Source organism: Ochotona curzoniae, unplaced genomic scaffold (genome assembly GCF_017591425.1).
Source record: "Ochotona curzoniae isolate NIBS_2020 unplaced genomic scaffold, NIBS_Ocur_1.0 contig_2688, whole genome shotgun sequence".
Classification (NCBI taxonomy): Eukaryota; Metazoa; Chordata; class Mammalia; order Lagomorpha; family Ochotonidae; genus Ochotona; species Ochotona curzoniae.
Window position 1 is genome coordinate 26,648,309 of NW_024465553.1, and position 22,681 is coordinate 26,670,989.

The following is a 22,681-nucleotide window of genomic DNA, read 5'->3' on the forward strand; positions in this document are numbered from 1 at the left end:
CTTGATTTTTATAAAAAGATTTATTCCATTTTTATTGGATACTCAGACATATGGAGAGGAGGAGAGAAAGAAAGGGGCTAACTCTACCTGCTAACTCACTCCCCAAGTGGCTGCAACAGCCTGAGCTGAGCCAATCCAAAGCCAGGAGCCAGGAACTTCTTCTGGGTCTCCCATGCAGATGCAGGGTCCCAAGGCTTTGGGCCATCCTTACTGCCTTCCCAGGCCACAAGCTGGGAGTCAGAAGGGAAGCGGGGCCGCGGGGACAAGAACTGGCACCCATATGGGGTCTTGGCATGTGCAAAATGAGAACTTTAGCCACTAGGCTACCCATGCTGGGCCCAATCTTCTGATTTTTAAAGAAAGTTAGAAATGAGTTTTTTTCAAACTTTCATGACTCTTGGTTGGCAGCCAGTTTTTTTTTAAAAATCAAAGTTTTGAGCTAAACAAAATATGCTTTAGGGTTAAGTTCAATCTGCAGTACTGCTAGCTTAGAATGCTGTGTTTCCCGGGTAACTTCAGGTAGGATCATTGTCCATTCTTGACTGCCATAAGCCCTCAAGGGCAATGAGAAAAATACTGTGCTCCCACTTGGGTCTTTGAGTCTCTCCAATCTTGGGGGGGAGGGGGGTCAGAATCCCTGATGCATGTGTGGCCCTGACGAGCTAGCTGTCATCCGCTCTCCAAGCTTGGGAACAGCTCCCCCTTCAAATCCATCTCTGCCGGAAACGCCATCAGGACACAGCTCTTGCCTGCCAGTGGCACAGTGTTTGATTAGGGCTTGGAGGCCCTGAGACCCGTGGGGTTGCACCAGTGACAGGAAAAGTTGGCACAGTGTCATTGGTAATGTGGTTTCCATTTTGGTGTTCTCTAGAACTTTGCATTTCCACGTACTTCACAATTAGTTTCAGAATACGACAGACATTCGTGAAATCTTTTCCTTGAATTTCGGCACATGTTCTTCCAAACAAATGAAAAAGACCAAAATAAAAAAATCTGGATTTCTTTCAACTAACTTGTTATAAAAAGTAGTCATACCCTGCTGATGGCTATTTTTCCATTCTTTTGCTATGTTGATATCTAGAAAGGCAAAATGAATATCTATCTCTCACCTACCTTCACTACGGAACATGGCATACAATACATATGTGTCCAATAACTAAAGATACTGATTTAGAAACACCTGTCAAAATACTTTCCTAAAAAGTTCAAAACGTTTCAAAACTCTTTTCTGATTTTCAGAAAAAGACTACCCTCTCAGATTTCATATTCATATAACATTGTACCAAAACCACAGAAGCAGAAGGAAATATAAACGAGAAGTAAGGCAAGCCTCATTCAGAGTCCTCCCTGTCCAGTGTGCGCCCACCTACTAAGAAGTATGTCTACAAATTAAAATGACCGGCAGGCAATCTAGAGCTTTAGGAAAACAAAACTCATCAATCCTTATTCTTTTAAGTGGCTGCTACAAAAGGAATGCATGAAACACTAACTTGAAGTGACACTCATAATGTGGTACCAGTGATATTTAGAGACACATTTGTAATAAATTAATGGGGGTATTCCCTTATACAACTAACGTTTTTCCTTATTGGTTACACCAGATGCAGGGTAGAGCAAGTACTGTGGCGTGGAGGGTAGTGCTGCATAGGTGCCACCTTGGGTCGCACCTGGTCTACTTTCAGCCCAGCTCCCTGCTAATGACCTGGGAAAGCAGCTGAAGGCAGCCCATAGACTGGCCCCTGCCACCCACAGGGAGACCCAGATGAATTTCCTGGCCCAGTCCAAGCTGTTGGGGTCATTTGGGGAGTGAACCAGAGAATGGAAGAACTTTCTGTTTTCATCTCTTTCAGCAACTCCTTTTTTTTTTTTTAAAAAAGATTTATTTATTTTTTATTGGAAAGCCAGATTTACAGAGGACTTAGAAAGATCTTCTGTCTGCTGACTCACTCTCCCGGTGGCTGCAATGGGCTGAGCTGAGCCAATCCGAAGTTAGGAACCAATAGCTTCTTCCAGGTCACCCACGTGAGTGCAGGGTACCAAGGCCATCCTCTACTGCCTTCCCAGGTTACAAGCAGGGAGCTGGAAGGAAAGTGGGGCAGCCGGGATAAAAACCATTGTCCATATGGGATCCTTGCACATGCAAGGCGAGGACTTTAGCTACTAGGCTATAGTGCAAGACCCTACTGTAATTCTTTTACACAAACAAATAAGACAAAATTTAAAAAACTAGATGTAGGAAAATACCGATTACACCAAACATCCTGATTTCTAGGGAACAGGAATAGTTATCAAGGGTGATTAACAAAATCCTTGTTTTTCCAGTAATGAATTCCGTTTTGTTCAAGTTTCAGGTTATTTAGGTTTAGGCCATGAGACTATGTAGTATATGATCTAAATATTCTTTCATACTTTGTAAGAGAAAGTTAATGAGAATGTAAATACAGTTTTTCTGCCCCAGTAAATGGCTATATCTTTTTCCTCTTAGGTTCTTTTCTTGGAAAATTATGTTTAGTCATCTAAAACTATGATATCTTTTTAATAAAAAACAAAATAATAGTAAGCCTGTGTATGTGTATATACATATAAAATACATATATAAATTAGTTCAATTCAGTCATGAGGATGTGTATATCTTTCAAAACGTTATACATAACATATTTGTACATTTTTATTAATTTAAAACTAAATAATACAAAAAGCATTTAAAGACCTTTTTAGAAACAAAAAAAGAAAAATTCCTGCTTGGAGCCACAATTAACACGTGCTTTAGAAGTATGCCAGTGCAGGGCCCAGTACAGTGGCATAGCAGCTAAAGTCCTCGCCTTGAACGTGCCAGGATCCCATATGGGCACTGGTTCTAATCCCAGCCGCCCTGCTTCCCATCCAGCTCTCTGCTTGTGGCCTGGGAAAGCAGTCGAGGATGGCCCAAGGCCTTGGGACCCTGCACCCATGTGGGAGACCCGGAAGAAGTTCCTGGCTCCTGGCTTCGGATTGGTGCAGCACCACTTGGGGAGTGGATCATCGGATGGATGATCTTCCTCTGTCTCTCCTCCTCTCTGCATATCTGCCTTTCCAATAAAAATAAATAAATCTTAAAAAAAGAAAAAGGGGTGTGCCAGCACCTGAGAAAAAGCAAACCAACCAATACTACCACATTGGCAGTGACACTGAGCCCCTGAGTGCCTGTGGAAGGACGTGGTGCCTTCCTCACCTTCTGCGTCAGGACGCCTACCAAAAAGGAGCAACAGGTGATGTGATTTTTCCCGCTAAGTACAAAAAGGCAGATCGGAATGTGGTATTCTGGGACATGGAGCGGTATTTGTTGCAATTATTGATAAATGGGCCCCTTCATTGCTGTCGTCCTTAACTTCCTCATCTGTAAAAGTACGGCTAACTACATAATCTTTTAACACTGTTCAGCTCCCATAATTACAGCTTTTGTAAACAGCCATGCTATGATTTTAATTCTACGCAGAGAATACGATTAGTAAAGGAAAAAACTTAAAACAGGCCACTGGTGCTATTTCAGTCACTGCCTTCCTTCATTAAGATGGAATACACTACAGACTGGGGCTCTGAATTAACTTGATTGATGCGGTTTTGGGCAGAGCACACAGCAGATTCCTTCTCTCCTTCTGCTCCCACAACTGCCCTCCTGCTTCTTTTATTTAATTTTGTCTTGCTTTCATTTCTCTAATTCTTTCTCTTATTTACACTTTTCCCTACTAACTTTAAGACCAGAAAAAAAAAAAAGTGCCTCTTTGGGTTTTGGATAAAATGAGAACTGAAAGCAAAGTTACCTTTCCGGGTAATCCGAATGCGAAGAGTCCAAGGTCTTCGTAAGATGTTACAGCTATGGAAAGAAGTCGGAATGTTCATTGTTACAAAGCTGTTCGCATGTCAGTTCAGGGCAGGAACTCACTCCACTACTACAAATCATACACAATATAATCATTCTTACAATGCAGGCTCTTCGGGACTGGACACAAATGTAAGACAAGAAAATTCGGAACAGCAGCAATAGCAAGAAGAGAGGCTCAACTTAACCGCATATTTTCTATAAAGGCAGTTAACGACTTCATAAAAATCTTCAATTATCATGATAAAACATAATTCACAAGGCGTGTGATGTTCAGGTTAATGTCATGCTACTCAGTAGTGACAGTTTGCATTTTTAAGAATTAGCAAGCACCCCTCTTTCATTTCTCTGTCTAACGTTCTGAAAGATTTTGTTTCGGAACCTGCACATAATAACAATTATTTTCCATCTTTACTAAGCAAACATTTATGATCGGCATGAAGTGATCAATATCAGCACACAGAATTTGTTCATTTCGGTCTCCAACAAGCAGTCATCCATCAACCCATGGAACATTTCCCTGCATCTAATCTTAAATTAACACGTATAGGTTAATGCTGGGTAAGTCCGTGATTTCCACTGAGTATTCTGAAAATAGCTCAGACACTTCCGATATTCATTAGGTAATGTGTTTGTAGTTCAGATCCGCATAATTTATAAGCTTTATAAGCTTACAAGCAGGACTTAACCATTCTTGGGGGGAAAACTTGAAAATGTATAGTCTATGAGGAAGAACAGCAACCGAGAGGCAGAATGTAGCAAATTTCAAGGTTGTCTAAGAACCATCCGGGCTGAAATCATTCAAACAGAACCATTATTTGATAAGATCCTACTTCTCCTGATGCAACACTCACAAACTGCCAAAATGGAAGTTTGCACTGGCCACAGCTTCTGTGTCCCAGAGATGCAAACTGATAAAAGATCATCCTTCGTCATCCAGGAGGGCTCGCACGAGAACGGCTTGATGGAAGTGACATGCACTTGTTTTAATCAATTATGTTCCTATTTCACATGTTCCAGGAGTGTAGTCATAAAAACTATAAAAACTGAACGGCTCGTCAAAGAAGCAAAGTGGCCCTCGCGCACACAGCATCAGATTTCAAGCAGCGGCTCAGCTATTTGTAGGATCCTGCTGTCTGAAGGTGCACAAGTTTACGGTATTGACACTGAAGAAAAGCAAACTTGCAGCTACCAAGGCTTGGAACAGCAAGGTGCACATCCTGTTAAGTCAAACGACTCATCATTTCTTCTTTTGTAAGAAAGCTTTATCTTATTTATTTGATAGGCAGAGTTACAGAAAACCAGTAAACTTCCGGTTTACTCCCCAAATGATCATCATGGTCAGGGCCGGGCCATGCCACAGCCAAGAGTCCAGAGCTTTTGCCGGGTCACCTATGTGAATGCACGGGCCCAAACCCTTCTTCCATTGCTTTCTCAGGATGTTAGCAGGGAGGTGGATCACAGGCAGAGCAGCTGGGACTTGAACTAGCGCCTCTCTGGGATGCTGGTATTGCAAGAGGTGGCTTAACATGCTATGCCATCACATCGTCCCCGCTCAGCAGTTCTTAGAGCTAGTTTCAAAATATCCTCCTCGCAAGACACACATGGGTTTTCTTTCAATCACTCTATTGACAAAAGAATCCTTTGTAATTGCATAACTAAAGACCCCTAGATATTTAAAGCTAAGCGAATCCCAAAAGAACAAATATCATGTTCCGTCTAACACAAGGCAACCTTCAGGGACAAGATCTATGTACCGTGTGTGTACACAGGTATGTACACATACTCGCCTAGGGGAGCTGTATACTGGGGACTAGCACGCCGAGAGATGAAGACACACTGCAGCAAGCATCTCCACTCCCCGGAAAAACAGACTCCAATGAAACACTGACAACAGATTGCTGGACTCCACCGTTACCTACAACATCAGGATACACTGAAATATCAGAATGATGGGCTTGTGACTGCTGCTGAAGGACCATACTATTGTAATAACACAAGGGAAACAAACCAGTGAGTGAAGAGGGTGGGGAATGCGGAGGGGGAGGGGAAATTCCTGAGCCTGAGACCGTATGGAACTGTATCATAAAACAAAAAAATTGAAAACAAAATAAAATTAAATAAAACTGAGCAATTAAAACACCCCCTATGTAGCCTTTGAATGAATGATGGGGTACAGAAAACTGAGGAACTTCACATAAATAATAACCTATCATTTGAGTTGATAAAACCTTTCTAATCTTCTGGATGTTATATGTTTTTTTTTAATGTACTATCACAGTACATTTTAATGGTGCTATCACAGTGTACAGGGCAATTCCCTCCTTTATTTCCTAATAATTTGACTATAAAATTTTATTTTTTTTGAAGATTTTTTAAAAAAAATTTTTATTGGAAAGGCAGATATACAGAGAGGAGGAGAGACAGAGAGGAAGATCTTCCGTCCGACGAGTCACTCCCCAAGCAGCTGCAACAGCCAGAGCTGAGCCAATCCAAAGCCAGGAGCCAGGAGCTTTTCCGGGTCTCCCACTTGGATGCAGGATCCCAAGGCCTTGGGCCATCCTCGACTGCTTCCTCAGGCCACAAGCAGGGATCTGGATAGGAAGTGGGGCTGCTGGGATTAGAACTGGCGCCCATATGGGATTTCAGCGTGTTCAAGGCCAGGACTTTAGCTGCTGAGGCTACTGTGCTGGGCCCAAATATTAATTTCTTTTATATATATACATATATATACCATATATATATATATATACACCATTGTATGACACAGTTTCATAGGCTCTGGGGAGTTTGATATTCTTAAACATAGGAGCCCAATTCCTTATAGGTAACATCAGATCTTGGTGTACGTACTAGAACAGCAAAGGACTAACGATCAGCTTCTGTTTAACGCTGAGAACATAATTTTGGGATGCATTCCATTACACAAACAGAAACCCAGGAAGATTGAAAGCATGTCATTTTGAGACTTCAGATTTAAGAAACATCATTATTCATTTTCAGCATCCCTTCTTGGAATTGAAAGCCATGAAGGTGGTCTTTTTTTTTTTTTTAACAGAATTCTCAAGGTCATGAATCCAATACCAACTTTTCAAAGGACCTATTTTGCATTAGTTTTTCAGTTAGTGACCAAGTTATCAAGTTCATATTGACCAAGGGGCTGGAATTGTGGTTCAGTGGGTTAAACGGCTGCCACCAACACCAGCACTCCGTATGGGCAATAGCTCAAGTCCTGGCTCATCAACTTCTGATCCGTCCACCTGCTAACACGCCCCGGAAAGCACGGGAGATGGCCCGAAGCCCCCAGGCTCCTGCTCTCCCGGGGGCACCGCACACAATTCTAGGATTCTGGTTTTGGCCTAGCCCAGCTCCAGCCATGAGGGCCATTTGGACAATGGACTTGCAGATGGAATTGCCCTTTCTCTGCAACTCTACTTTCATATAAATAAATAAATCTTTATAAAAATACTCATCAAAAAGTACAGATCGGTGTTTTAATTCTAAACATCAGAAAACAAGCCTATTTAGTAAATTTAGTAAACATGAAAGAGCAGGTAGCTTTCCTATGAACAACACTCATTACACTACAAGATTCTAAAATAAATTGCTACTTAAACAAATTGAACCTTTCTTATTCACCTTAGAAACTAAAAAACAACTTTTACTACTCTAGGAAATACAATCAGATTAAAAGTTTAAAACAGTTTTAACGACAGCTTATGACAATAATAGCAAACATTTTTTAGCAATCTTCAACTTTGTATTGAGACTTTTATTTTTCAGTTCCATACAAACATGATGAAATTTAGCCATTTTTTTCCCCCAATTTGAGAGTGGAGAAAAAGCCTTAGACTTTCAAATGGAGGCTGAAGGCAGAGCTGCAGTCCTAATTCTAGCTTTCCAGTCAGCACATCTGGCTAGTCATTCAGTCCTCTCACTGTCGTCAAACTTCTTTTATGTTGCAAAAATTAGAAGCACTTTTCCAGCCTGAGACATCATGAATATGAATAACGGCTCCGGCTTAACGTTGAGGCTTTACTAAAATAAAATGTGTACACAGCCAGCCAAGCGCTTTATTCCTACATGCTCATTTTTTCATGGTTTTTCTGGACCATCTCAACATACTAATCAAAACAACACTGGCAAAATACTGCTAGCGTTTTCTTCTTCTGTCATTTGGGCAACTTCTTTTAAAACTCATAATAGTGTAAGTCAGTACTGACTACAGGAATGCAATTTGGACATTGAACACTTAAAAATATCCAACACATTTTATCCCTGGGAACTTTCACCTTAGGATACTGAAATCAGAGACATCATTACATTCAAAACACTTATCCTGGCGTTATTTACCCCAGAGAAGCAAAGTCAACTTAAATCCCTGACAGCAGAAAAGTGGTTAAGTAAATTATGGAAGGCATATCTGATGAATTAGCACAGCCACTCAATGTTATGTTCACGGTAACATGAAAAATGCCAATGCCATGTTTAAGTGGAAAACGAAGGGTCTGAACACATCTAGAAAGCAAACCACAAAAAGAACAGAATGAATCATCTATGCATGGTAGCAGTGACTGTTCAGTCTTTGCGTGTGTGTGTGTGTGTGTGTGTGTGACTATTTGTCAAGACTTTAATGAGGATGCTGACACTATATTTATAAATTAAACACACACACACTACTGGTGGCAGGTGCTTCAGCCAGTGATTAAGACGCTCTCATCTCACATCCGAACACTGGGGTCTGACTGCTGGCTTCAGATCGCAATTCCAGCTTCCTGCAGATACGCACCTTGGGAAGGAGCAGGTGATGGCTCCAATGGCTGAAGCCCTGCCACTCCCATGGGAGCCTGAGTTCCTGGCTCTCAGCTTCAGCCTGGCCCAGTCCTGCAGGCAGCTGTGGGGTGAACCAGCACAAGAGAATCCTCTGCCTTTTTGTCTCTCTCCCTGCCCTACCAAAGGGAAACAGACAACTAGAAACCCATAGCACTAGTTCCACTTCCTCTATCAAATTTCTAAGAAGTTTTACATAAACTGCAATTAAACTTTTCTCTGGTGTTTAATAATTGAAATATTGACTGATCTACTAACAAGAAATGATGTTTTTTTGGTCTTTTCATATGGTCAACATTTTATGAAAGATGTTTTGAGAGACAGGAATGTAACATGTGGTGATGATTAGTCATATTCCTACAGAACAAGAATAACATTAATTATGAAAATCACAAAATTAATTCAATCTTTTACAGGAATTCATACAGTGAGTGCTTGACACAATCCTTCCTAAATAAATAACTGAGAGCAGTAATTAGCAGTCTATTTCAGGAAATCTTTTTTTTATATATATATTGGAAGAATCAATGCTATATTTTGAGGGAGGCAGAAAGGCTGTAAATCTTAACCAAATAAATTGAGGGAAAACTTTTTTAATGTAGCATCAAGACACACTTCAGAGCTATTTTGGCTACACAAAGAGTTTGTCCTCCACAGGAATCGTTTGGAAAGCTGCTTCCCATGAAAGAGTGGAACATTTCCAGCTAGCCACTCCAGGTTCTGTCTGCTTTGCATTTTTCACTGAAATGAGACAATTAATAAAGTCTGGTTACAGTACAAAGCCCGAGTCTCAGCAGAAGCAATATTATCTTTGGATCTGGACTGAAGGACATGAGTTATTGAAATACAGTTCAACTCTCAGGAAGTCGGCCATTGGAATGTACCCCGATTTTCTAATTCTATGCTGTGTTTTCTATTATTTTCCTAACAGTGTCCATTATAAGTCATTCATTTTTCACATATTTTCTATGCAGTTTTATCATCCCTTCTGACTCTCTTCTTACGCATTTAAATGCAAGAGAATATGGCATGCTTTTAAAGCACTTAATGTAATAAAACAGACTGCTAAAATACCCAGAACATTCTTTCAAATGGCAACTGAGGCTGGAATAACACATGTACTGACAGGCCATGGGAGCCCAATATATTCAGCTCTAAACCGAACAATATTTACATAGTCATATCTTGGGTTACACAATAGTTTTCATCTTTTAGACTCAATAAAAAACAAGAACACGAGCAGCTCAAATATGATTACGAAACAGCAAGCAAACACTCAGCCTTCTCAACATAAGGGCACAGCAGGCAGATCATGGGAAAAAGGGAATCACCAGCTATGGTGATTAACAGGTAGACCCGGACAAAGTCCTTACTTGGGCCAGGGAGGGCATGACCTTGGAGGGCAGTTTTTGTGTGAGTTATTCAAGCCCTGAGTCCCGGCTTGCCATGTGACCCTTCCTAGAACATGCTCCACCATCCACTGCCTTCACTAATCACCAACAGGCCAACCTTCAAAACAAGAGTCGAGGCAAACCTTCCTGCGCAGCCAGCCTCTCTGAGGCTTTGGTTAAAGCAACAAGAAGAAGGGAGTAGTTTAGGTTATGCTTTATTCATCTTTCTCTGAACCTCAACCAAAAAAAATTAGCTTCTGCAGAAAGGTATGTTGGCTCTAATGTCAAGGTGAACATTAGGAAGGAACCGCCGCCTGAGCAGAACACACAGTCCGCGCAGGGTTCCTCCAGTGTGCCACTGCCTTTTGTGCTAGGTAATTCTTTGCTGTCGGGAGCCTTCCTGTGTGTGTAGTGTGGGACATTTAGTACCATCCCTGGCCCTCACTCACCACATGCCAACAGCCCTCCCCTTCATCCCTGGGTGTGGCAATCAGAAATCTTCCAGACACTGCCAACTACTCTAGGGGAGAGAATTCAAGCCCCGTTGAAAATTACTCATTAGGGAAAAGAACGAGATAAGAACACTGATCCACGAGCGAAGGAGCTAAATACTCAGCTAACATGTCAATCATGAGTCTACTGAACTGGGCTCACTAATCATGAGAACGAGGATGAAAGCAGAGGTTGGTGGGTTCTCAATGCAAATGACAGGGAAGCATGAGACGACCGTCTTCCAGCCCGTTTCCTGAGCGCATCTTACAGAGCTGAACAGAATTCACATTAACCCTAACACAGCTTACTTCTTCACATGACACCTAGGCCACCGATGCTGAGCTAGATAAATAAATAATAGCTCATCGGCTTTATTGAGAAACAGTATGTCAGCGTCCAATCATGCCATGTAGATACTGAAATTTCTATTTTAAAAGTTAGATAAGGGATTTTCCAAGATACCCTTGACTATATATAACTGTCTTATATGTAGATTTTGGAACTTGTAAACGCAATCCTTCTCATATAATATGTGTATTATGTATAGTGTTAATACATCCATAAGTCATCATCCATGCATCTAACTTTGATTAAATAAGCTTTGTGTTTCAAGCATATTGCAGATGCTATTAAAACATGGTTGATCGTTTATTTTCTAGTGGTACAATTACCATATAGATGCAGAAAACATCGTTTTATTTGGAATTTTGCCAAAATCTGTCTACTAAATGGAAAAATCGTATCACAAACAGCATTTGCTTTGTGTCTGTTTCTCCTTTATGTCACTGCTCCAGCATTATACAAGCATGGTCTCAGAGTGCTGTGGCTGCTCCAACAAGTTAGCACAAACTGGTGGTTTAAAAACAACAGAAATCTATTTCCTCACAGTTCCATAGGCCAGAAGTCAAAATCTGGCAATACTGAGTCAAAATCAAAGAATAGGCATGGTCAGATTCTTCTAAAGGTGCCGGAAATGTGCATTTCTTGTCCCTGACAGCTCCTGGCAGCGGCTGGCACGCCTCCTGACCACACTGCGCCAACCTCTGCCTTCCAGGCACACTGCTTCTTTCCTCTTCCATGATTTTTTCTCTCTGTGATATAAAGGACACCGGGATACCCTAGCTATTGCACACTCTCACCTCAACCATGCCTTTTGCATGGAAGGTAACATGCACAGGCTCTGGCACTTCACTGTGGCCGCCCTTGGCTGGGGCAGCTGTTCAACCAGGAGAGGCAGGAAAGATGGCTGGGGTGGGGAGGTAACCCCATGGTGTAGTGGGCTAAGTCTGTGCCTGCAATGCTGTCATCCAACCTGGGTGCTGGTTCAAGTCCCAGCTGCTCCACTTTTCAAGCCAGCTCCCTGCTTATGACCTGGGAAAGCAGTGGAGGATGGCTCAAGTCCTTGGGTCCCTGGACCCATTTGGGAGACCCATATGGAAGAAATTCCTGGTTTCAGTCTGGCTCAGCCCTGGCAGTTACTGCCAGTTAGGGAATGAGCCAGTGGTTGAAAGAGCACTACGCTACCTCCACCCCCCAAAAAAACTGCCTCTCCTCTCTATAATTCTGCATTTCAAATTAAAATAAACAAATCTTTAAAAAAAAAACTGTAAACGTGTGGGGAATCACTGAAAAACCTTTTGCTTTTCTAAATACACAAAACACAAAACCACACCAAATAAACACAAAACAACAGAAATAGAATAAACAGAGGGGCCTATACCCTTACAGTTCCTCATCATTGTTAGAAACAAAAATCCTCACAATTATGTTCTGAAATTTGTCTACTTCTCCAGGTTAGTCTTCTTTGTCACATTTATTATAAATTATAAATGATTTGCTTCTGTTTTCCTCCGTGCTATTTGACATAGGCTTTTCCAGGGAGGCGACGGAATGATCTAATTTGTACTTACACGCCCAGTAAATAAAGAGTACTGAACGGGTGGATCATCTCTAAGTATTTTGATTTTAAAACCGGTTCACCTCTGTATTCTTCATGGTCCACATACTCAAAACTAAAGTCATTTTCTGTGTCCCTGTTTGTGTTAATGATACTGTCATTAACCCCCAGTGGTTTGGGAAATATATTAGATATGTACCCTTATCTTCTTCACATTCACTCAAACATCAACATGTTTGAGTTGTTACTCTTCTATATTTCATTATTGAAAAAAAAAAAAAAGGCTTACTTACATGAAAGACAGAGCTAGAGGGGGGCAGAGGGGAGATAGAGAGATCTTCCACCTGCTGGTTCACTCCTTAATGGCTGCTGCAAAGGCTGGTGCTTGGCAAGGTTGAATCCAGGAGCCAGGAGCTTATTCCAAGCCTGTCACACGAGTGGAGCGGTCCAAATACTTGGGCCATCTCTTGCTGCTTTTCCAGGCACATTAGCAAGGAGCTGAACTGGAAGTGAAACAGCTGGGACCCAAACGGGGCACCCATGTTGGATGCGAGCATTGCAGGTCACGGCTTTACTTGCTACTCCACAGTGCTGGCCACATGTTTCTTCACTCATTTACTTTATTCTCCTTAACACTAACACGTAGCAACGCCTATATTATTCTGAGACTTTTTTTTGGTAACAGTCAGCCAAGATTGCTCAGTAGAGCTAACTAACAAATGAGAAGGTGCTTCCTTCAGGTCAGGGAATGAGAGGATTTGTATTCTGACACCACGCTGAGGGCAAGCACGCCCTGCCTTGGCGAACCGAACTACTGCAACTGTAGGTGGCATGCAGAACTGCTATTCAACTGATACTCGGAGAATTTCATTCACTTCTCCCCTGTGCTAGCGTCCTTGCTGCTTTGTTACTCCCTGACTCTGGAAAAGAATAACATCCACTAGTCATCAAGTAAGGCAATAACTTTTGGAGATCTGGCATATGTAAAAAGGTAATTATTCAAAATCTTTTCTTTATCATACATAAGTTGATAGTTTGGGCGAATCTAGAATCCTATATTCAAGTAATTTTCCCCAAGAATTTTGAAGGTATTGACTAAGTTATATTACTGCTCCTGAGACCTTTGTCATGATTCATTGTATAAGAATTTTTTTAAATTCTTCTTTTTCAGAGTATTTCTTTATAATTGCATTTCTGATTATTCACAGCATGTATCTGTATAAGTTATTCTACAATCATTACATTCAATATTTAGAGGAATCCCTTTAATCTGGTCATGCTCTTCATTTTTTTGTATTATTCTGCCGTTAACTTTTTACAAGGCTTTACTTTCATTTGAAAGGCAGATTTCACAGAGAGATTGAGAAAGAAAGAAAGAGGACTTTCATCCACTAATTCCTTCCCAAATGGCTGCAACAGCCAGAGATGAGCTGATCTGAAGCCGAGAACCAGGAGCTTCTTCCAGGTTTCCCACATGGGTGCAGGAGCCCAAGGACTTGAGCCATTCTCCACTGCTTTTCTAGGCCATAAGAAAAGAGCTGGATCGGAAGTGGAGGAGCCAGGATGTGAACGGGCACCCTTACGGGGACGCCAGCGCTGCAGAGTGGAAAATCAGACTGCCATGCCTCTGCGTTGGCTACCCTGCTGATTTTTAACCAGCAGAATTAAAAATTTGTGGAATTCCTTTACTTGCATACTGGACTTCTTGGACTGAGCTTCTAATTTTTAAAATCTTTTCTTTATCATTTTCAGGTTCTTTACTTTCCTCTTGTGCTCCTAGCAAATTACATTAACTTTCCAACCCAGCTAGTAAACTGATTTTATTTTTAACTCCTAGGGCTCTTTTCTTCCGAATATATTCTCTTTATAATTTTTTAAAGATTTGTTTTCATTGGAGAGGCAGATTTACAGAGAAGGAGAGACAGAGCCTGGTTCACTTCCAAAATGGCCACAAAGGCCAGAGCTGAGCCAATCCAACACCAGGAGCCAGGAGCTTATTCTGGGTTTCCACAGGGTCCCAAGGACTTGGGCCGTTCTGCACTCCCTTCCCAGGCCGTGAGCAGGGAGCTAGATGGGAAGTGGAACAGCCAGAATGCAAACCAGCGCCCATATGGATGCTGGTGCTTGGAGGAGGGGGATTAGCTAGTTAAACCATTGCACTGGCCCCATGCATTATCTTCTTTTTGTTTTCTGAAGCCATTAAAAGAAGTTATTTTTTAAAACATTTTCATCTCGGCCCAACATAGTAACCTAATGGCTAAAATCCTCGCCTTGCATGCCTGGGGATCCCTCATAAGTGCCAATTTGCAGCCCAGCTGCTCTGCTTCCCTTCCAGCTCCCTGCTTGTGGTCTGGGAAAGCAGTAAAAGATAGCCTAAAGCCTTGGGATCCTGCTCCCGTGTGGGAGACGCAGAAGAAGCTCTTGGCTCCTGGCTTCAGATCGGCTCAGCTCCGGCGATCGTGGCCACTTGTGGAGTGAGGAAGCAGATGGAAGATCTTTCTGTCTTGGGGATTCTCCTCTTTGTAAATCTACCTTTGCAATAAACAAATAAATAAATAAATCTTAAGAAAAAGTTTTCGTCTAGACCTTGTATCAACTGTTTCTTCTTTTCTCTGAGTTTTTGCTTCTCTTGGTGTTTAATTGATTTTTCTTTATTACTTGAGCAGTTTTAAGGTCGCAGCAAAACTTCACTGAAAATTGGGAGCTGTGGTGTACCTGCAACATCTACGTATGCACAGTTCCCTCGGGTATCAAGTTTCCACACTGTGGTTAATAGTGGTAGCGAGGGAAGGAAGGGATGAAGACCCCTGGTCAAACAGTACAAAGCCGCAGCTCTATGGGATGAAGAGTACAATGTATCCAGGACGGTGAACCCATATGGACATGTCATTACCACACACCTCCCACACAAGCTATAGCAGGGTTACTCTTAGTGTTGCACATTCCAAGTTTTCACAATTAATGACGTATATCTACCACTATAGCACCATATGGAGTCATTTTATTGAACTATAAACTCTGTGTTCTATTCCCCACTCATACTATGGGACTGTCTTTAGTTTTGTAAAAACAGAAACAAAAACAAATAAAGAATAAGCCAGTGAGATGGAGCAGAGTACATGGCACCTCCATATGGGCACCATTTTGAATCCCAGCTGCTCCTGGTAGTTACTGCACTTTTTACCATCTCCATAGTTTTGCCTTTTCTGGAATATCATGATACTGTTAGAATCATGTTACATGTGATAGTTTCAAACTAGCTTCTGCTTCTTTTTTTTTTTTTTTTAAGATTTATTTTATTTTTATTGGAAAGGTGGATATACAGAGAGGAGAGACAGACAGGAAGATCTTCTGTCCCATGATTCACTCCCCAAGTGAGCGCAACGGCCAATGCTATGCCGATCCGAAGCCAGGAGCCTCTTCTGGGTCTCCCACGCGGGTGCAGGGTCCCAAAGCCTTAGGCCGTCCTTGACTGCTTTCCCGGGCCACAGGCAGGGAGCTGGAAGGGAAGCGGGGCTGCTGGGATTAGAACCAGCGCCCATATGGGATCCCGAGCGTGCAAGGCGAGGACCTTAACCACTGTGCCATCGCGCTGGGCCCGCTTCTGCTTCTTTAAAGATTCGTTTAATTATGTATTTGAACGGCAGGTCTCCTGGCTTCAGATCAGCTCAGCTCTGGTCATTGGGGCCACATGGGGAGTGGAGCAGCAGATGGAAGATCTTTCTCTCTGTCTCTCCTCCTCTCTGTATAAAGTCTGCGTTTCAAATAAAAACAAATAAACCCTTTGAAAAATTTAAAGGATGTCATTATTTAGGTCTATTATTACCAAAGTGAGGAGTTATGGCTTCCTCTATAAAGTAGCAATGGAACGTGAATTAGACATCTCAGAAATTTTTACAAAACTAATTAATGAGTGACTGCATCAACTGAAAGAGCTATAAACTGGTATTTGCAGGAATATGGGAAGAAAAACATATTTGAGGCACCGGAGACAGATATGCTTAATTTTGAACATTCTGTGCTTAAGGGCCTGTAAAACATCTACGTGGAGAAGTCCAAAAACAGCTCAACTCTGCAAGTGTAGCTTCGATTGGAATCATCAACCTGTACTCTAAAACGACATCAGTTAAGAGTTTAGTGTTTTTTTTTTTTTCTTTTTTAAGGACAGAGGGTTTAAGAATGAACAAAGCAACTGGTGTCTCTCTCCCTCTCGCTGAGTATGAGAACCTCTGACTTTGTTAGCTCACTGCCATCTTTGATACAAGCTACATTTTCTGGGCCCCTTTTGTGTTTAGCATGGCAAGTTGACTAACCACTGAGATAAGAAGCTAGAAAGCATCTTCAGTTTGAGATTCAGCTGGGACACATGCCCTTTTCTTGTCCCATTCCAAAGCGTGGATGCTAAGCCTACACTGCAGAAACCCTCCTGGATTTCTAGGGGGAGCGAGACCCTCCCGAATGGTGGGACACAGGGGGATGCCTGTGTACTTGATGACTCTGCACAGTGAGGCATCTTTTCCAGAAGAGATGGAAAATTTTTCTTCTTTAGAGAAGTGACTATTTTCAATTATTCAGTTAAATGCACTTAGGAATACTATTACTAAAGAGGACTGATGATAATGATAATTCTAGTAATCATTTTGAATATTTTTTTAGCCAGGCATTTCAAATGATAATAAAATTATATATGAAATATAGTTTTTTTTTTTTTTAAAGAAAAGCCTACCTCTACAGAGAGTTTTACAGTGACTGGAGTAACTCAACGGGAGACAGGCCCAGCAGTATATACGAAGAACGAGCGAAGAAGTTAGTTCCTGGACCCAAGTACGCTACAAAAATCAAAGAAGAAGAAAAAAGAAAGAGAAACAGAAATGTTCACTTCGTGCATCTCATAGTTATAAGAACAGAATAACGATCTTAGAAATTAGTTAAACATACAGAAACTGAGGGAGAGAAAACCATTACTTAGGAACATAAATGAACCATTACTCTGAACTGATTGAAATTAATGGATCATTTTACTTAGTGACAACATAATTGGCACACAGTTGATGAAAGTGTTAATCTTTTAAAGATAATTCATGCAAAGAATCAATTAAGAGGTTAGATGAATTATTATAATGCCATAAAAATGATTTTTTTCATACAAAGCAGAAAAACCTCAAGATGCAAAATTAAAATTCTGATCAAGTTGCAAAGGAAACTTAGCAGCGTGCAGATACTTACCTACGGCTATCACCCCTGAACTCTGAGATCAGGATGTACAACCATCTAGCACTTTTCTCTGTCTGCACATTGCCCCAAGCTCCTAGAGCAGAGGCGTGCATTTGTGGGCTGGATGGCCACACACAGTGGTACAAAGTGCAGCTACAAACTACAGGTCTTCAAGTGGGTTTTGTGTGAGAATGGCTGCAGGGCTCTGGCCTTGAGCCTGGTGGCTATGTGCTGGTGAGGAGGTCTGCCTCCCACGCCGGAACACCTAGATTCACTCCCTGGGTCTGATTCCTCACTCCTGCTGCTCACCAAGGCAGACCCCCGCATGTGATGGATGGCTCAAGCGGCTGAGTTCCCGCCACCCACAGGAGTGACTGAATTCCTGTCCTCTGACTGTGGCCTGGATCCAGTCCTGCACAGAATATTTGGAGGAATCATTTCAAAAATTCTTTTTTAGAAACAAATTTTTATTTGAAAGGCAGAGTTAGAAGGAAAGGCAAAGATGGAGATCTTCCATTCACCAGCTCACTCCTCAAACGGCCTCAACAGCCAGGCTGAAGCCACAAGCTTTTTCTAGGGTTCTCACACTGATGCAGGGACTCAAGAACTTGGGGTGCAGCCAGCACTGCTAAGTGGGCTGCATTCCCAGCTCCACTTTGTGCTTAGGGCTGACCCAACCTGCTGCATGGACATTTGGTAAGTGCATATATATATATATATTTATACATAATAACATATTTATATAATATATAAGTATGTTATATAAATATTATAAATATATTATATAAAATGTTAAATGTACATACTTTTGTCACTAAGGAAAAACTCTTGCTTTCGGCTTGAAATAAAAGATACGGGGCATTTTTAAACAGATTCCAAAGCTCAGGACCCTGCTCCTGCCCTCGGTGTTCTGCTGTCCCTACCTGTGTGTAGCCGCCAGGAAGAGGGTACAGGAAAGGCAGCGGTGGGTCTGGGAAGATGTTTTCCTTGAGGGAATGATCACCCCAGGAGAAGCATGACTGGGCTGCCTCACCGCGAGCATAAAGTCTGGATCCTTTCACGCCTTCTGGGAGCCTCCCCGGATCTGCGCTAAGGCAGGAACAAAGCTGGCCCTGTGATGTGGAGGGAGGCGTCCGGTCCTTGGACACGCCCCCAGGGAAGGTCTCCACTCCAACCTGCTACCCAAAGAGAACGAATGCCTCCTGGGAGTGAAAGCTGAAACATCCCACAAACTCAAGGGATGTCCTGTCGAATGACACGGTGCGTGCGACACCTTCACTCACCTGAATGAACACACATGCTGAGCAGGAGATGGACCGAGTACGAAGCCACGACGGCAACCGCCAGCAACAAGAAACTAAAGCACAAGAGAACAGAAGATCAGCCTCTCCCGGAAAGTTCTTCTTCTCTATGATATCTCATCATAAAAACAAATTACTTCACACTCAAGTATTCATAAGGAATGTTACATTCCAGCCACTGAAGACAGGAAGAATATACATTTCTACTTTTCTGTATTTACCAAATGTATGTGAAAAATGACTGCTTTGTGTTTCCAACATCAAAAAAAAAAAAAAGAGAAAAAGCTATTTAAAATATAAATGTGTTCCTTTCCCACTGTCTGCTGACTGCTGTTCCAGCCATGCAACAATTGTGGTATCTCCCATTTTAGCCACCCAACAATCTTTTTTTAACATCCAATAATCCTTACACATTTTCCTATTCCTATTTTGGTTATGAAATCCCAGTATCTTCCTTTTCCCCTTCTCGCCCTGCCATTCCAGGGAGGTGGACATCCCCACAACACCTTCACCTAAAGCATTAAGGTTGTACTGTCTAGCATCTATACACAAACACACACACACACAAATACAATTAACACACTCTTAACGACATAACTTGAAAAATGCACCAGGGATGTTAATGACTGAAGTCCTCTGACCAACAGTGTGAACCAAAAAGGAAACATGCTTCCTACTCATTCTCAGGTAGACTACCCAGGGACAAGCTTCCGGCTCTAGAGCTGTCCCTGGTGCATCAAAGAACTTGTGTGTGGTTCAGTTAACATTCATTCATAAGTAGCAAAACGGAGAGATGAAAGTACGCGCGCCAGTGGATCCAGCTCAGAGACCTCACAAAGCAATGGGTTGGCATGAGTCACAAAAGGAACACCCAATATCCTTTAGTCCTATGCATCTTGCATTTTTGTAAACTTTCATATATAAATCACAATTCTTCAAAGGAAAACAACAACCCTCCAATTATGTCTTGTGACTTTTTAAAAATTATGATAGTCTGTCAGTACATCCCATAATAATTTGCTTATTTCAAAAAAAATCCGGGATAAAGACAGAAAACAAACCTAAAAGAGAACCTATGCATTTTTAAATTTCCTAGTAAGACAGATCTGCTGCAAACTGACAGACAAAACAAACTTGTACATTCATTCCATTAGCCCTGGCTCCAGGTGATAAGCTGAGTTCTAAAGGATTCTAGAGTTTGGCGGGGAGATTAACCTGAAAGCGAATCATCATGACACATTATAATAACAAGCCACACACACAAGGTGTTGAGAATCCAGAAACACAAGGGATGTTTTCTGTTTGGGGCACGCTGGTCTAGTTCCCTGCTTTAGAACATAAGCCTGGTGGCTGCCGCCATGGGGTAGAACGTAAGCCTCAGCCTGCCGCCTTAGCAGCATCCCTTGTGGGTGCCAGTTGAGGGCCCCCTAGCTGCTTCACTTTGGGCCCAGCTCCCCGTTGTTGGCTGGAAAACCAGCAGAGAATGGCCTGAGTCCTCGTGCCCCTACACCCCCGTGGGAGACCCAGAGGAAGCTCCCGGCTCCTGGTTTCCATGGTCACACCATGTCATTAGTTTCAGAACTGGCCATTGTGACTCTTTGCGGAGTGAACCCAAGGATGGAAGATTTCTCTCTCTCTCTCTTTTTCTCTGTAATTGTGCCTTTCAAATAAAGTGCAACAAACTCCTTCGCAACAGGAACAGGAGGAGACGGCCAGGAACGAAAAGCTCCTGGGCTTTATTTGCATTCCCCAAAACGCTGTTTAGAAGTAATCTGTACTACTGAAAAATGGCATTCACTTTTGGAAAACCTGATGTGGCTAGTATAAATTTCTTTTTGCTGTATTTCCTTAAAATGCTGTGAAGCAGTGATGCGTGCTCGCTCCCCAGATGCCTGTAGCAGTGAGGCTGCACAAGGCCCAAGCCAGGAGCCAGGAATTCCGCCCAGGCCTCTCTACCTGTTGCCTGCTTCCCAGGCATGTCAGCAGACAGCTGGATCTGAAGCAGAGATACAGCTGAGGACTCAAACCAAGCACTTTAAACTCGTGTTGTGAATGCTCCAGGCAGAGGCTCAAACTGTTAGGTTATAAATGAATATGGATCATATTCATACTTTTAAAAACTAGCCACACTTCCTTGTTTTAAGAAACACAAATTAGCATCTATCTATAGAAGCTACAGCTTAGCAACAAGATAGAAGTCTCAAGAAAAATACGAAAATTCTACAAATAACTAGAGTTAGGACAACAGCAGGCTTCCAGAAGCCACCTCTTTGCTTCATAGTGTATTATAAAAAGGGTATCAAAAAGGTGATGGGAAAACTCACCTAAATCCAAGAATACCAGTATTTGCCATGACGTAAGCTAAGCCAAGTATGCCACTTCCCATGATGGCATTCATCAAGTTAAACACCGAGAAGCCAAATGAAACACCGGGGGCTTCTGGCCGATGAAGTTCCTGCAAGACACAAGTTCCGGCAAGCCGGGTTGGTCAGGTTCAGGTCTCAGCCACAAATCTCCCGCAAGCTCCCTGACTTACAGCAGGTGCTTAAGCCCCCCGCCTCTCCCCCATCCCTGCAAGAACACAGATCCTGGAGGACAGAGGCCAGGCAGGCTTTAGGAATATTTACAGCTACCACTGTGTGGAAGCCAGGGAAGACAGAGGGCTCGGGAGTGCTGGGTGCAGGGTGCAGGAGGGAAGTGACCTGGCCCCGGCTCACATGATTCCTCCAAGAGTCCCTGAGTCAGCTTGGATGGCTGCCTGAAGCTGCTGAGCTTCAGTTTCCAGGACTGCAAAACTGTACTCTAGGTATAAGCTTAATGCATGAAGACCACTGGCCTGGAACAATCCGGAAAGATGGTTAGGAAGCCCTTACAAGGAGAATCAGTGGAAATTCACGTAGCTCTGGCGTGGGTATTCTTGAAAACCCCCTCTCTTCCAAGAGCAGGTGGGTACAAAGTCCTGCAGTTGTTAAGACCCAAGAATTCGAGTTCAAAAGCGGGGTGCGCATGGCTCAGCCTGTCTACGCTTACCAGCAGGTCAAGGGTCCCCACATTACCATGACAGACCTCCCATGACTAAGTCGCGACAAGGAAAAAAAAAAAAAAACCCTCGTGACTCTTGCAAGACCTCACAAGGCAGGCGGAGGAAGTAACAAGGCGACCAAGGCTCTAATGGAGAGCAGTGAGTCACGCAGTCCCGGGCCAGCTGCGGTCGTCGAGACCCCCGCGTCCACTCTGCTGCCTCGCTTGCACCTCAGCTGGCATGTTTCTGTCCTCAGCCAGCAGCCCGCCCAGCTCCGCAGACGGCCTAGGGACCTCGGCTGCCGTCTCAGGGGCCTCAGGGGCCGGGGGCCACCCCTCTCCCAGCACAGCACCCCGTCCCTAGCCAGCTGCCGACCCACAGCATCTCGGCGTCGGCCAGCGCACTTACGTTGCTTAGCAACGGACTCGCCTCATCTGCCTCCGCCGCCTCTTCAGGCTGCCGGGCCGAGACGGACCAGCCCGGCTCAGCGTTGACGCTCCCCCAGGTCGTCTCCATGCCGTTCCGCCGCTGACTCCCAACTCCATCGGCGACCGGCTCCCGGGCCCCGCGTCCGCGTCGCCTGTCAGTCAGAGGCGGAGCTCCGCGCCCGGCCCTTCCGGGTTTCCGTACTTCAGCCCCGCCAGGGAAGGCCGGAGGGAGTCGACGCGGCCTGAT

The 22,681-nt window shown here is 43.1% G+C and overlaps 1 protein-coding gene across 1 annotated transcript in view; it reads right to left on the minus strand.

Annotated features, from left to right (window-relative positions):
* Positions 1-22,630, minus strand: part of SLC38A6 (solute carrier family 38 member 6) — a 60,587-nt gene extending 37,957 nt beyond the window's left edge. The window contains exons 1-4 of the mRNA XM_040975481.1: positions 22,415-22,630; positions 21,309-21,439; positions 18,967-19,040; positions 3,801-3,853 (exon numbers count right to left, since the gene is read on the minus strand). Of these exons, the coding sequence (XP_040831415.1) occupies positions 3,801-3,853; positions 18,967-19,040; positions 21,309-21,439; positions 22,415-22,522 (366 nt within the window). The 5' untranslated portion in view covers positions 22,523-22,630. The remainder of the gene's footprint in view (positions 1-3,800; positions 3,854-18,966; positions 19,041-21,308; positions 21,440-22,414) is intronic.
* Between the last annotated feature and the right edge of the window lie 51 nt (positions 22,631-22,681).